A 14,532-nucleotide genomic window follows, 5' to 3' on the forward strand; every position below is an offset into this window, starting at 1 on the left:
GTAAAAGAGACGACAACCGTTAGTAGCCACATACACTACATTCTCACGACAGGAGAAGGTACCAGCTGCTAATGCCATACAAACACAAAAAAGCTTAGTGTGTCAGGGTGGGCGCCCTGTGGAACCCAGTGTACCTCGCAGAAAGAGATTTAACAAAGGTAAGTTCTTACCATAAATCTCCTTTTCTGCAGCGGGGTACACTGGGGTTCCACAGGGATAACATCGGGGATGTCCTAAAGCAGTTCCTCATGGGAGGGGACGCACTGTAGTGGGCAAAAGAACCAGGCGTCCAAAGGAGGCATCCTGGGAGGCGGAAGTATCGAAGGCATAGAACCTTATGAACATGTTCACTGAGGACCACGTAGCCGCCTTGCACAATTGTTCAAGGGTCGCACCACGGCGGACCACCCAAGAAGGTTCAGCAGACCGAGTAGAATGGGCTTTGATGGTAGCAGGAGCTGGAAGGCCAGCCTGTACATAAGCATGTGCAATCACCATTCTAATCCATCTTGCCAAGGTCTGCTTATTAGCAGGCCAGCCACATTTGTGAAAACCAAACAGGACAAAGAGTGAATCAAATCTCCTAAGAGAAGCTGTCCTCTTCACATAAAAACCGAGAGCCCGTACCACATCCAAAAACCGCTCTTTAGAGGATAAACCTAGAGAGGTAAAGGCCAGAACCACAATCTCTTGGTTAAGGTGGAAAGATGACACCACCTTAGGCAGATAACCAGGGGGATTTCTAAGAACCGTACGGTCACAGTGAAAAATCAGAAAGGGTGGCCGACAAGACAATGCACCCAAGTCTGAAACCCGTCTAGCAGAGGCAATAGCCAGCAGAAACAAGACCTTAAGAGTAAGCCATTTAAGGTCCACAGCCTCAAGAGGTTCAAACCGAGACTCTTGTAAGGCATCCAGAACAACCGACAAATCCCAAGGAGCCACAGGCGGGACATAGAGAGGTTGATTCTGTAAAACACCTTGAGTGAATGTATGAACATCAGGCAGAGTCGCATTTTTTCTCTGAAACCATATCGACAAGGCAGAAATATGAACCTTGAGGGAGGCCAGACGAAGGCCTAAGTCCAGGCCCTGTTGCAGAAAAGCCAAGAGTTTGGCGGAACTGAACTTGTATGCATCCTAATTGTTAGTTGCACACCAAGCAAAATAAGAATTCAAGACCCTATGATATATCCGAGCAGAAGCTGGTTTACGGTCATTCAACATAGTTTGAATGACCGCCTCAGAAAAACCTTTGGCCCTCAGTACGGAAGCTTCAAGAGCCACGCCATCAAAGCCAGCCGAGCCAAATCCTGGTAGACACAAGGGCCCTGAACAAGGAGGTATGGGCGTTGCAGAAGCAGAAGAGGACGCTCTATTGAGTGACCCTGCAGGTCTGAGAACCAATGACGTCTGGGCCATGCTGGAGCGATTAGAAGTAGAATTCCTCCTTGCTTGAACTTCCTTATCACCCTGGGCAGAAGTGAAACCGGAGGGAACACGTACGGCAGCCGAAAGTTCCATGCAATTGCCAGTGCGTCCACGAATGCTGCTTGAGGATCCCTTGTCCTTGCTCCGAAGACTGGAACCTTGTGATGTGTCGAGATACCATCAGGTCTATATCTGGTAGACCCCACTGTTCCATGAGGAGTTGAAAGACCTCCAGATGAAGGCTCCATTCTCCGGCGTGTACGTCCTGACGACTAAGGAAGTCCGCTTCCCAGTTTAGGACCCCCGGAATGAACACTGTAGATATGGCTGGCAGATGGCGTTCCGCCCAATGAAGAATCTTTGACACTTCCATCAGTGCTTTGCGGCTTCGGGTGCCGCCTTGATGATTTATGTACGCCACCATGGTTGCGTTGTCTGACTGTACTTGAACAGGTCTGTTCTGTACTAGAGGCAGGGTTAGTGTCAATGCATTGAACACTGCCCACAATTCCAGAATGTTTATCGGGAGGAGAGATTCCTCCCTGGTCCACCGACTCTAAAGAGAGTGTTGCTCCAACCCCATGCCCCAACCCCGCAGACTGGCATCTGTCGTCAGAAGGACCCAGTTTGAGATCCAGAATGGACGACCCCTGCTCAGTTGTTGGTCCTGCAGCCACCAAGTTAGTGACCTCCGGAGTCAAAGATATCATGTGAGACCTGTTCCGGTGAGGCAGACCGTCCCACTTGGAGATAATTAACCTCTGCAGAGGACGGGAATGAAATTGAGCGTACTCCTACATGTCGAAAGCTGACACCATGAGGCCTAGTACTTGCATCGCCGAGTGTATGGACACACGTGGGCAAGAGAAAAAAGCATCTTATCTTGTCCTGAAGCTTCAAGACCTTCTCCGGAGACAAAAACAATCGCTGGTTGTGGGTGTCCAATAGTGCTCCCAGGTGCACCATGCACTGAGCAGGAACCAGGGAAGACTTCTTCCAGTTGATGAGTCACCCGTGGGCTTGCAGGAATTGGACCATCAATTCCAGAGGACGAAAGGAGAACCTCTGGAGAGTTCGCCAGGATCAACAAGTCATCGAGATACGGCAGGATCCTGATACCCTGACGGTGGAGTAGGGCCGTCATGACCGCCATGACCTTTGTGAAAACTCGAGGAGCCAAGGTCAGACCAAAAGGCAAGGCGTGGAATTGAAAATGTAGGTTGCCAATAGCAAACCGCAGGTATTGCTGATGCGACACTGCAATAGGTATATACCAGAGATACCATGTAGTCCTTGGGCTCCAAGGCCAGAACAATAGAGCGAAAAGTTTCCATACGGAATTTGGAGACCTTCACAAATTTGTTCAAAGACTTGTTGAAAATGGGCCGAGAAGATCAATTTTGGGACTAGGAACAGAGTTGAATAGTACCCGCTGCCTCTCTGAGCCAGAGGCACCGGCACTACCACTCCCGTGTCCAGGAGGGATTGTACCACCATATGGAGAGTCTTTGCTTTTACCAGATCCGAAGGGACTTTTGTTGAGCAAAACTGGCGAGGGGTACATTTCTTGAAAGAAATGGTATATCTGCGAGTGACGACTTCTCTTACCCAGTCGTCCAAAGTGGTCTGTAGCCATACCTGAGCAAACCGTAGAAGTCGGCCTCCCACCCCGGGATCCCCCAGAGGGAGGCCCGCCCCGTCATGCAGCAGGCTTGTCTGTTTTGGCAGCAGGCTGACGGGCAGCCCAGGCACGTTTAGGTTTGGGCTTAGTGGATTTGGAAGTGCGAGCCTGTTTCAGGTACGCCTGACCCTTTTCTTTACCTGGTGGTCGAAAGGAACGAAAGGAAGTACTCAGCCTTCGGATACGAAGGAGTAGTACGAGGCAGACATGCCGTCTTAGCAGATGCTAAGTTAGCGACAATCTTGTTGAGATCTTCCCCAAAAACAATATTTCCCTTAAAAGGGATCACCTCCAAGGTCTTTTTAGAGTCCAGATCTACAGACAAGGACCGCAACCAGAGGATCCGGTGAGCCAGAATAGACGTGGTAGACGCTTTGGCCTCTAGGATACCTGCATCCGATGCCGCCTCTTGAATATAATGAGAGGCTGTAACAATGTACTAAAGACACTGTTTTGCTTTATCAGGAAAATTAGACGGTAGCTCCGCTTCAACTTCCTGAACCCAGGCCTCAATAGCTTTAGCAGCCCAAGAGGCCGCAATAGTGGGCCTATGTACAGCTCCAGCCAGAGTGTAAATGGACTTCAAGCAACCCTCCACACACTTATCCGTCGGTTCCTTCAGAGAACTGACGGTAGTGACAGGCAGAGTAGATGATACCACCAGACGTACGACCTGTGAGTCCACTGGCGGCGGTGTTTCCCAATTTTTGATTAACTCTGCAGCGAGGGGATAACGAGTTAGCATCTTCTTAGACCAGAGAGAAAAAGTAGCCCACGGCGGGTCAGTAGTTGTCCCCGTTGTAGTAAAATGACTGAGGGGTACAAAGCCCCCAGCACCTGAACCCTCAGCTGCAATATTTTCCTCAGAGACATCCATGGCATGAGCACTGCAGGACGCAGGGTCAGCCACAGAACCCTCACCCTGTTGAGCTGACATTATATGAAAGCTTTACTTTCGGGTGGAACAGTACAATATAAGCAGACAAAGTACCTAACAAAATTCCCCCCGGACAGTGAGACTACAGGCAGAGCACACACGGGGGATTTAAGAGGTATATGGTGACTGTAATACACAGAGAAAACACCAAAAGAGTATATCCTGTGATCAACACTATATTATATGAAAACCCTGATGCACTTAGCCCCCCTCAGGGTACAGAATATAGGGATAGCAGTATATGTGAGATACACGGAATGGAAATCACACAGCAGCTATTAGCACACACATAGTCACATGTACAATGCAGAAATTATCACAAGTAACAATAAAACTGCACTGGACTAGCAATACTTTAGTAACAATACTACTCAAGTAAAGCTAATTATGTATAGAGATATATCAATGCACAGTGAAGACTGGATGTATATCACAGAATACTTGTACTAAATATTCCTGTAGTTATGCACTTGTTCTTAACTAACACTGTCTAAAGACATGTAGAATACTTAAGTGTCCTGTAAATGCACAGCGCTGATGATGCAGGCGGCTTTTCAGAGGAGACATTGCCCAGCAGTCCCAGATCAGCGCAGCTGTGTGTGTAATGGCGCCCAAACGCTGACAGGGAGTGAGGGAGAGAGAGAGATGCAGCTCCAGGGCGGGAACATTAACAGTAAATGGTGCCCTGGGGCTGGGGGAGGGGCTACAGGTCAGAGCCTTATCCCCTTGCTGGACTTCACCACCGAGTACTGCGGGCCATAGAAAAATGGATTATGTACCAATCCGACCTGTGCCCTTGCCCTGCTGGTCTAGTGGGGTCCCTGTACGGTCACAGTGTCCACGCCAGCGTGTGTGGTCCGTCTCCTAGAGACCGCGCTGGATCGCCTCTTACCTCCTCCTTGACGCGACCATGCGATCCCAGAGAGCAGCGGTCAGTGTGTGTGCCTAATTGAAGAACAGGAGCCCTCTGCTGTAATTACCTGGCAACCAGGGCCCGGGAGTATACAGCGCCGCTGGGAGGTGAGGGAGCCGCAGCATGATATGTCAGAAATTACATATAGCACTCATAAGTGCCTATGCAGCGGCCCTTGAAGTCTTCTTTCTTCATAAAAAAGCTCTTTTCAGGGCTGTTCAGCGCAGCCTTCCCTGTTAGCTGCCTGCAGGCACCAACTTACAAACTGAGCTCCTGTGCACGGAGGCGGGGTTATAGAGGAAGCGCCACTAAGCATCCTGGGAACAGTCAAAGCTTTTAGCCTGTTGGTGCCTTGGATCAAGATCCAACTGTCTGTACACCCCCGATGTTATCCCTGTGGTAACCCAGTGTACCCCGCTGCAGAAATAGAAATTATTACAGACTGATCTGTGAAAATGAATGAGATGGTAATGTGTTGATTAGCGACATGCTGATTTACACAATGAGTAGCGGCAGTCTGCAGAATGGCAAAGCAAAAGCTGAACCCAAATATTGTATCGCTGCAAGCTCAGCAAAAAATCTTTATCCATGGCAAATTTCAGAATGAATATGCCAATCTGTATATATTTATATGGTATGAAGGATTGCAATGTTAAAGAGATACATAGAACACTAAAGAGGTATACAGAAATGTCCCTATCAATGAATGCATTGCAAGAATAATGGGGCAGATGTATTAACCTGGAGAAGGCATAAGGAAGTGATAAACCAGTGATATGTGCAAGGTGATAAAGGCACCAGCCAATCAGATCCTAACTGTTAATTTACATCTTGGAGCTGATTGGCTGGTGCATTAATCACCTTGCACATATCACTGGTTTATCACTTCCTTATGCCTTCTCCAGGTTAATACATCTGCCCCAATATACTGTAGGCCATATTCATTGATGACTAGTGGACAGAGGACCTAATTCAATCCTGTACGCAGTCCCTATTGACTGATGATTTTGGGACTGTACATGTGCTGTATCCGCAGTAAGCATGTGTCATGAACCAGGCACTGTTCGCCGCAGCCTGATTTCCTTTTAACTGGCCCCACCAATAATTAAATAGCATTTACATTTAATAGACAGGATTATATTTCCGAAACTGTGACTACACAGGCTTCACTGTGACTGGCAGTGACTTCCTACTGTGCCAGTGGGACAGGGGCGGATTGGCCATAGGGCTCACCAGGAAGATTACTGGTAGGCCAACGTGTTTGTGGAGCCTGTTTTGTGTGTTGTCATGTGGCCCCACCCCCCACATGACAGGCAGCCCACCGCACACAGGCCCTCATTCCGAGTTGATCGCTCGCTAGCTGCTTTTAGCAGCAGTGCACACGCCCTCTGGGCGTGTATCTTAGCAGGGCCGGTTCTTAGTCTTGTGGCGCCCCGGGCAAAATGTGGGGGCGTGGCTTCAAATGGGGGCGTGGTCACGACGCTGAAAGAAAAGAAAACATAAATAAAAAGTATACTTACCATCCCCATTCCTGATCCAGACCGCTGCAGACCCCCATCCGCCAGCGGCGCCGCTCTTCTCCTCTCTTCGATCTATGGGAGAGACGTTATTACGTCTCTCCCATAGAACAGCATAGACACTAGAGGTCAATTATGACCCCTAGTGTCTGTGCCACTATGCTGTGCGGTGCGCGATGACGTCATCGCGCATCGCACAGCAAAGGTCCTCTACATGAAGGGAAACTAGACCGTAGCGTCTAGTTTCCCTTCATGGAAAGGACCTTTGCTGTGCGGTGCGCGATGACGTCATCGCGCACCGCACAACTAAGGTCCTCTCAGTGAAGGGAAACTAGACGCTACGCGTCTGGTTCCCTTCAAAGCGGGGGGGGGGGGGGCACAGCAGGGCACTGCGGGGGGCACAGTGGGGGATCTTGCCCTGGTGCGGCGCCCTCCGGAAGACGGCGCCCCGGGCAAAAGTACCGCTTGCCCGTGGCAAGAACCGCCACTGTATCTTAGCTTAGCAGAAGTGCGAACAAAAGGTTAGCAGAACTGCTCGTAAAAATTTTCATGCAGTTTCTGAGCAGCTCCAAACATACTCCTACCTTGCGATCACCTCAGCCAGTTTAGTTCCTGCTTTGACTTCACAAACACGCCCTGTGTTCGGCCAGCCACTCCCCCGTTTCCCCAGGCATGCCTGCGTTTTTACCTGACACGCCTGCGTTTTTACCTGACACGCCTGCGTTTTTTAGCACACCCCCTGGAAACGGCCAGTTGCCACCCAGAAACACCCACTTCCTGTCAATCACTCACCGATCAACAGAGCATCAGAAAAGCGTTGCTCGACCTTGTGTAAAACTGCATAGTTTTGTGTGAAAGTACTTTGCGCATGCGTACTGCGGCCCGTACGCATGAGTAGAAATGCCGCTTTTTCACCTAATCGCCGCGCTGCGACCGAAAGCAGCTAGCGATCAACTCGGAATGAGGGCCTCAGTACCCTGCATTGTCCCCATTCCTTCTGTTAATCCATCTCTGCAGTACAGCAGCTCTGCCATCCAGTGAAGCTGCCTTGGCTACACGGTATGTTATACCTCATGTGCTGCTCATGTCGAGCCACTTCTACAAAATTTTATAGGGCCACTTTCAGTTCCCAATCCGCCCCTGGTCTCAGACACAACTGCAGAAAAATATGCAAGGAAGGCCCTAATTGCATACAATGAGGCTCTATGAGGAGGGATCTTGCCCCCCTCAACAGACCCTATCCCTCATCAGACCGCACCGCCATTAGGGATGCTTCCATACATTTACCGGGCTTTTTCCCCCCATCCAAATCCACCCCCTACAGTGGGCTGCCTGTCATGTGGGGGGTGGGGCCACATGACAACACACAAAACAGGCCCCACAGACACGTTGGCCTACCAGGAATCTTCCTGGTGAGCTGTATGGCCAATCCGCCCCTAATGTAGCCCCCATATTCTAGTGGCTAGAGGACAACACAGACTCCTTTTAGTGGTGGATAGTGGGCAATGCAAACTCAACTCATTGGTGGCTAGTAGATAATATTGCCTTCTTCCATTTTTGTACTAACTCACTAACTGCTCACAATTGTGTGCCAGGATAATTCTCAGCTTGCAAGTCTCATAAACAATATTATTTATTAAATTGCATATTTAAAAGTGCTAAGTGGAAACTTGTAAATGTCAAGGTGTTTCCTACTTTTGCACAGAAATACAGGGATTCCTGTGTACAAGCCTTTATTGGGACATCATTTGCACAGTGTACAAGAGAAGCTGGGCACAGAATCTAGCACACATAAATTGTGGGCAAAATTCTATGATGTCCCCAAATAAATGTAACACTTGAAATACTGCAGTCTCTGTGTCTGCTGTTTGCAGAACAAATAATTAATGTAGATTACAAAAGGGAATGCAGTCAATTTACCTCCAATCAAAATCCCGACGGTCGAAATCCCGACAGCAATTGAACGACGGTCAAAATCCCGACAATGTCAAAATTCCTACATGGACAAAATACCGACATTTAAATTACCGACAAGGTCAAAATACCGACATGTAAACTGACTTGTTCATACTTAACCATCCCAGTTGACCTGGAGAGGAAATATAATAGTGTGCCGAGCTCAGCGAGGCACCGTACTCGAAGCATGGCGGGCGCAGCGAATACACACAAAAAAATAATAATGAAAAAATGCATGGCGGTATTTTGACCTGTCGGCATTTTACATGTCGGTATTTTGACCTTGTCGGTATTTTAAATGTCGGTATTTTGTCCATGTCGGGATTTTGACCTTGTCTGTCGGGATTTTGACCTTGTCGGGATTTTGACCGTCGGTCAATTGCTGTTGGGATTTCAACCGTCGGGATTTTGATTGGAGGTATTTCATACCGATCCCTACAAAAGGAGCTCATACAAATAGAACAGGAAAAAAAAAAAAATCAATGTGTGCAACGGGCACTCGGGGTCCAGGAGGGGCCCACACTCTGCACCCATTATTTTTAATACTTATGTTACTAATGTCCTAAATTGTAAGGCATGAACAGTTTGAATGATGCACTTACCAACATAAGCTAAACCAAGGAATAAACCTGAAATTCAGAATGCAAAAGGGTCAAAAACCTGTAGCTAAAATGATGAGGCAGCACACAAGCTGTGTGTATGATTGTACTAAATAACATCAGCTGTGTGCCATTATTCACTAATCGCATCAATCATCGATGTTACTGCAGCCATTATAGTGACTTGCACAGTGTGCATAGCTCTATAACTGCCCAGAATCTGCATTGAATTTTTCTGTACTTTAAGCTTGTTTATCTGCAGATATTCATATTCACTGCCCTGGACCCAGGTACATACTCCCACTACACGCCCCTGTTACATGCCCAGATTTGTACACTTGCGGAGACTGCCCACAGACTCTCCTCCTCCACGCCTTTTTAACATTGTTTAGTTGAGGGGTTGTTTTTATGTGCAAGTCTGCTGAATAATTTAGTGGCAGCGATTTTTACTCTATTCCGTACATAAATGTAGCGGCAGACATGGGCTGTGCAAATTTTGCGCATGGGCAGTGTATCGATTATCGGAAACTGCAAATGCGTTTGCATTTGCGTTCAACCTTGAATTAGACCGTATGTGCTATCAGAAACACTACTGCACTCAGGGGTCTATTTACTAAAGCCTTGGATGGAGATAAAGTCTATGGCGATAAAGTCCCAGCCAATCCGCTCCTAACTGACATGTTACAGACAGTGGGGCAGATGTATTAACCTGGAGAAGGCATAAGGAAGTGATAAACCAGTGATATGTGCAAGGTGATAAAGGCAGCAGCCAATCAGCTCCTAACTGTTAATTTACATATTGGAGCTGATTGGCTGCTGCCTTTATCACCTTGCACTTATCACTGGTTTATCACTTCCTTATGCCTTCTCCAGGTTAATACATCTGCCCCTGTGTTTTCTATCTTCAACTTAAATGCAATTTCTATATTTATTTATTTATTTCTTAATGAAAGCTACCTATTTACAATCCAGAATGTGACATACTGTAAGGAGTCTAGAGTCTATAGTTCATCCGGATGCCTACATTCAAGGCTATTTTAGATTACCTTTCAACGTTGTTTTCAGGTCTCACTCTTGCTCAACGTGTGAGATGCTATTCTCCTGTTAGTTGTGGATTTGTACATGCTATTCTGGTACCGTACTATCCTACCAAATGAATCCCATATTTTTATGTCATATATTTTTTCCTTTAATTAAACCAATGTCCTGTAACCGCGCACAGATTCACCATATCGGATGGAGTGACAGGGTCCAGCTAATAGCACTCTGCAGAGATGACAACGATCCAACCATGTATCAAGATAAATGAAAAACATTTGTGTTCCCTGAAGAGCAATGATGGGAACATAAACAGAACATTAGGGGAGGTATAGTGCTAGGAATTATGAAAAGCCGAGGTTGGGACTCGCATCGTTCTGCTAGTCTGTAAAAGAGAAATTAAAGATTACATTATTTAAAAAATATGATTGTTCCCTTTGTGCCCAAGAATGGCACATCTTGGAAACTTTCATTCTCAGAAAAGTCCAGCATTTAATCTAATAAACAGGAAGTTATACTTTCATTGTATCCATTTTTCTGAATCCATTGGGAATACTGGGACCATGGAATATAATGTTTCTTCCAGAACCTTTGCAAATACTTTGCTCCTTCATTTTCTATATACACGTACCAAACTTTTAGAGAACTGTTATTTTGTAACCAAGCCCTTGTGATGACTGCACTGTCTATTTATTTTGTGTAAACCTATAGCTCTAGTCTGCAGTTTTAGAGTATTGTTATGTGGCTCTTCTGGTACTCTAAGATATAATTTTAGTAGTAACAGAAAATAAACTATTATTAATCAGCTATAATGTACAGTACATGTACAAAAAAGATTGTTGTTGAGGTGTGGATTACCGGAGAGTCAAGGGGTTATCTGAACATTATATATCTGTTCCAGAGACATCCAGGCACTATTAGCATATATAGTGGCAGATGCTCAATTAGCTTAGTGATATCATTCAGGTGCTTGAAGGAGATGGGTTTTTCTAAGCAGGACAAAAACACAATTTGTTTCCACCAGCACCCTGAATAATAGCAGTAACCAAATTTAAATCCCATATAAAATCTTAGAATTCAGAGATCTTGGTTACATATATCTGCGCAAATATATGTATAAGCCCCCAAGGCACGTCAAGGCCTCTCTTTATATATTGGGGGTCCCTAGCGGTATATCTAGGTGCAGGGCGTGGCATAAGACAATCAGCATAAAATAATACATAAGACATAAGATAAGACATAAAATAATCAGCATAAAGGGGGGTACTCACGGGAGAGATGTGTGCTGAGCGATCTTAACGCAGACCGCTCAGCACACATCTCTCACCCCGCTCAGCACAGCGCGATGTGCTGAGCGAGAAGGAAAGCCGACGGGGGGGGGGGCGCTCACTTCACACAACGGTGAAGTGAGCGACTCGCTAGATTGAGCCTGCATGCAGGCTCAATCTAGCACCGGCGATAGCGATGTGCGGGGCCGCGCATCGCTATCGCTGGAGGGCATACACACGGCAGATCCGTGCTTAAAATCTAAGCAATCTAGCAAGATTGCTTAGATTTTAAGCACGGATCTCTCCGTGTGTACCCCCCTTAAGACAGACACCCCAGGGCAGCATACCAATGAAAAAACTATAAGGTTAACAGATTTGTGTTAAGAAGCCGAAGCTATAGAGAAAGTGATACAAAAATGAGATGTCATTAAAATAAGAAATAGTGTTAAAGAAATTCGTATGTGATAAGTGTTAATAAAGTGTAAGGGTATGCCACACTAAAGCCATTATTTAATAGTTAATCTTAGAAGGCCAACCAATATATATCAGTGAACAAATGAAATTCCTAATGAAAAACAAAGATACATTCACAATGTAACCTATTTATATTGCATTCCTATCTTTAGGATACCACAACAGAAATAATAATTGCTGCATTGCATCTGGATACAGGTATACCTTCCATGAGATGTGTAACAGATCACAGTCAGTTGTAATAATTGAGATGATGACATACAGTATACTGTATACTGTATATAAGACTATAAATATGACTTTCCTATTGGGTTATTTGTTTTCCTATATAATTATTTTGTAATGTATTGATTTATTTGGTTGCCTTTACCAGGAGTTTCAGTGCTGATCAATCCTAATATTCAAATTTCCATGTCCATTGAGAAGAATAAGTCATTTTGTGTGGAAACACCTGCAAGTACAGAGAGATTTCCACTTCAATATACCATATGCATTGGTCAGACCATCCAGTCTGTTCATCAAGAGATAGGAAGCCAGCTGTATGAGAGCCAGAGAATGCTTCCGGACATCGCTATTGTTAGGTAACTCAACAATACAGAAATATATATATATATATATATATATATATATATATATATATATATATATATATACAGGTTGAGTATCACTTATTCAAAATGCTTGGGACCAGAGGAATTTTGGATATGGGATTATTCCGTATTTTGGAATAATTGCATACCATAACGAGATATTATGGTGATGGGACCTAAATCTAAGCACAGAATGTATTTATGTTACATATACACCTTATACACACAGCCTGAAGGTCATTTTAGCCAATATTTTTATAACTTTGTGCATTAAACAATGTGTGTCTACATTCACACAATTCATTTATGTTTCATATACACCTTATGCACACAGCCTGAAGGTCATTCAATACAATATTTTTAATAACTTTGAGTATTAAACAAAGTTTGCGTACACTGAGCCATCAGAAAACAAACGTTTCACTATCTCAGTCTCACTCACAAAAGTCCGTATTTCGGAATATTTGGATATGGGATACTCAACCTGTATATAATCTCTGCATGTATATAAAATGTTTTTTTTTTTTATTTATATTACATTTTCTTACAGTCTTTTACAAGTAAATCTGGTCTTTCTTCATCTTTCCAAGAAAGTTAAAGGGGCACTAACCTCAAACCTTTTTTTGGGTCAGTAATGTCATATGAAAGTACATGTGTATCTGTTATCGCTCTGAGCAGTTTATAAGGAACTTTAGGGAGTAGTGTCTGCCACCTATTGCCTGTGCTGTTTCCTATTTTTGGACCTTTTCCAATATTACCATGCTCCCCATGATGTTATATGCTGACCCAGTGATGTCACATATATCCCTTTCCAGTAGACTATGCCCTTAAACTGTTGTATTGTGAGAGAATTACTATATGACGTATAATTGATGCTGACATGAGGAACCCTGGGAGCAAATTAAGGGATAATAGGAAACAAAAGGTAATATTTATTTCAGACAAATACTTAGATAAAATACAAATTAAAGGTTTGTAGTTCCATACTACACATCTCCAAAATGCAGGCTACTTCAGAAAATTTTATATTAAAAACAGAACACCAGCACAGAGTTCTCCAATAGAAAAGCAGATAGACTTAATATAGGTGTTACCATACAACCCATTTTCTCCATATAATTACTAGAAATGTGCAGTTCGGTTCTTCAGAAATAAGAATCCACCCGAATTTTGTAGATACGAACTGAACCAAAACCTGGCCCGGATCTTCCCATGGCTCGGAATTTGGATTTACTATCCAAATTTAGAGTTTTGGGCCTAATTCAGAGTTGGCTGCATCACATTTTCACGTACATCGGCAAACTGCGCACGTGCAGCGACCGCATCATTCCTGCGCAGGCAGTAACATTGCGGGCATATCCCCAAAGGTTGCCTCAAACATGCTGGGTGGCCTTGACCTATGCTGGGCAGCCCTCAGCATGTGTGGAGACAGATGCAGATCTTGCTGCGAATGAAACGATCAGCGTCCATCTCTGAATAACCCCCTTGGATTGCAAAAATTACATGACTTTAACTGTTTTTATCGATTTTTATAAATAATTATTGATTGTTTATCAAATCTTCACTGAACTAAAAAAACTAATCAGAACTCAAACACTTGAGCGTGGTTTTGCCAAAACCAAAACGTGCTAGTCCACGCAAATCACTCATAAATACATACAGTGTTGTTGAGTTTGCAAAGCCTATTGCTTCATCACAGGAATGGTCACTCAGTAAACATACAAAAAAACTGTATTAAAATAGCAGTGTTATAAGTTAATAATATGGAAAACCTTCAGTGTTCAGGAAGCAAGATTTGGTGTTCTCCTTCCTCCAAAGATTTCCACTCTTTTCATTTATAGATAATAATAAGATTCTGTTAGGTAGATATATATTACTGATACAATATATACGTACCAGAATAAAACCAAGATAGGCTTAGCAAAGTATTTTTGAATCCCATGTATCCCCTCAAAGCCTTTGAATTATTTAGAAATGTGGAACCAAAGTTTCATGTCCTGCTTCACTCCCAAAACACATTCCCTATCCTCAAGCAGAATTTATGGAGGCAAATAGGACTTTTCTTTGTATACTGTAACTGTTAAACTGAACACTACATTAATTATTTTTCTAAAGTATTGGCATATTA

The 14,532-nt window shown here is 44.5% G+C and overlaps 1 protein-coding gene across 1 annotated transcript in view; it reads left to right on the top strand.

Annotated features, from left to right (window-relative positions):
* Positions 1-14,532, top strand: part of MYORG (myogenesis regulating glycosidase (putative)) — a 123,637-nt gene that overhangs the window by 46,573 nt on the left and 62,532 nt on the right. The window contains exon 3 of the mRNA XM_063946091.1: positions 12,188-12,395. Within this exon, the coding sequence (XP_063802161.1) occupies positions 12,188-12,395 (208 nt within the window). The remainder of the gene's footprint in view (positions 1-12,187; positions 12,396-14,532) is intronic.

Source organism: Pseudophryne corroboree, chromosome 11 (genome assembly GCF_028390025.1).
Source record: "Pseudophryne corroboree isolate aPseCor3 chromosome 11, aPseCor3.hap2, whole genome shotgun sequence".
NCBI classification, from domain to species: domain Eukaryota; kingdom Metazoa; phylum Chordata; class Amphibia; order Anura; family Myobatrachidae; genus Pseudophryne; species Pseudophryne corroboree.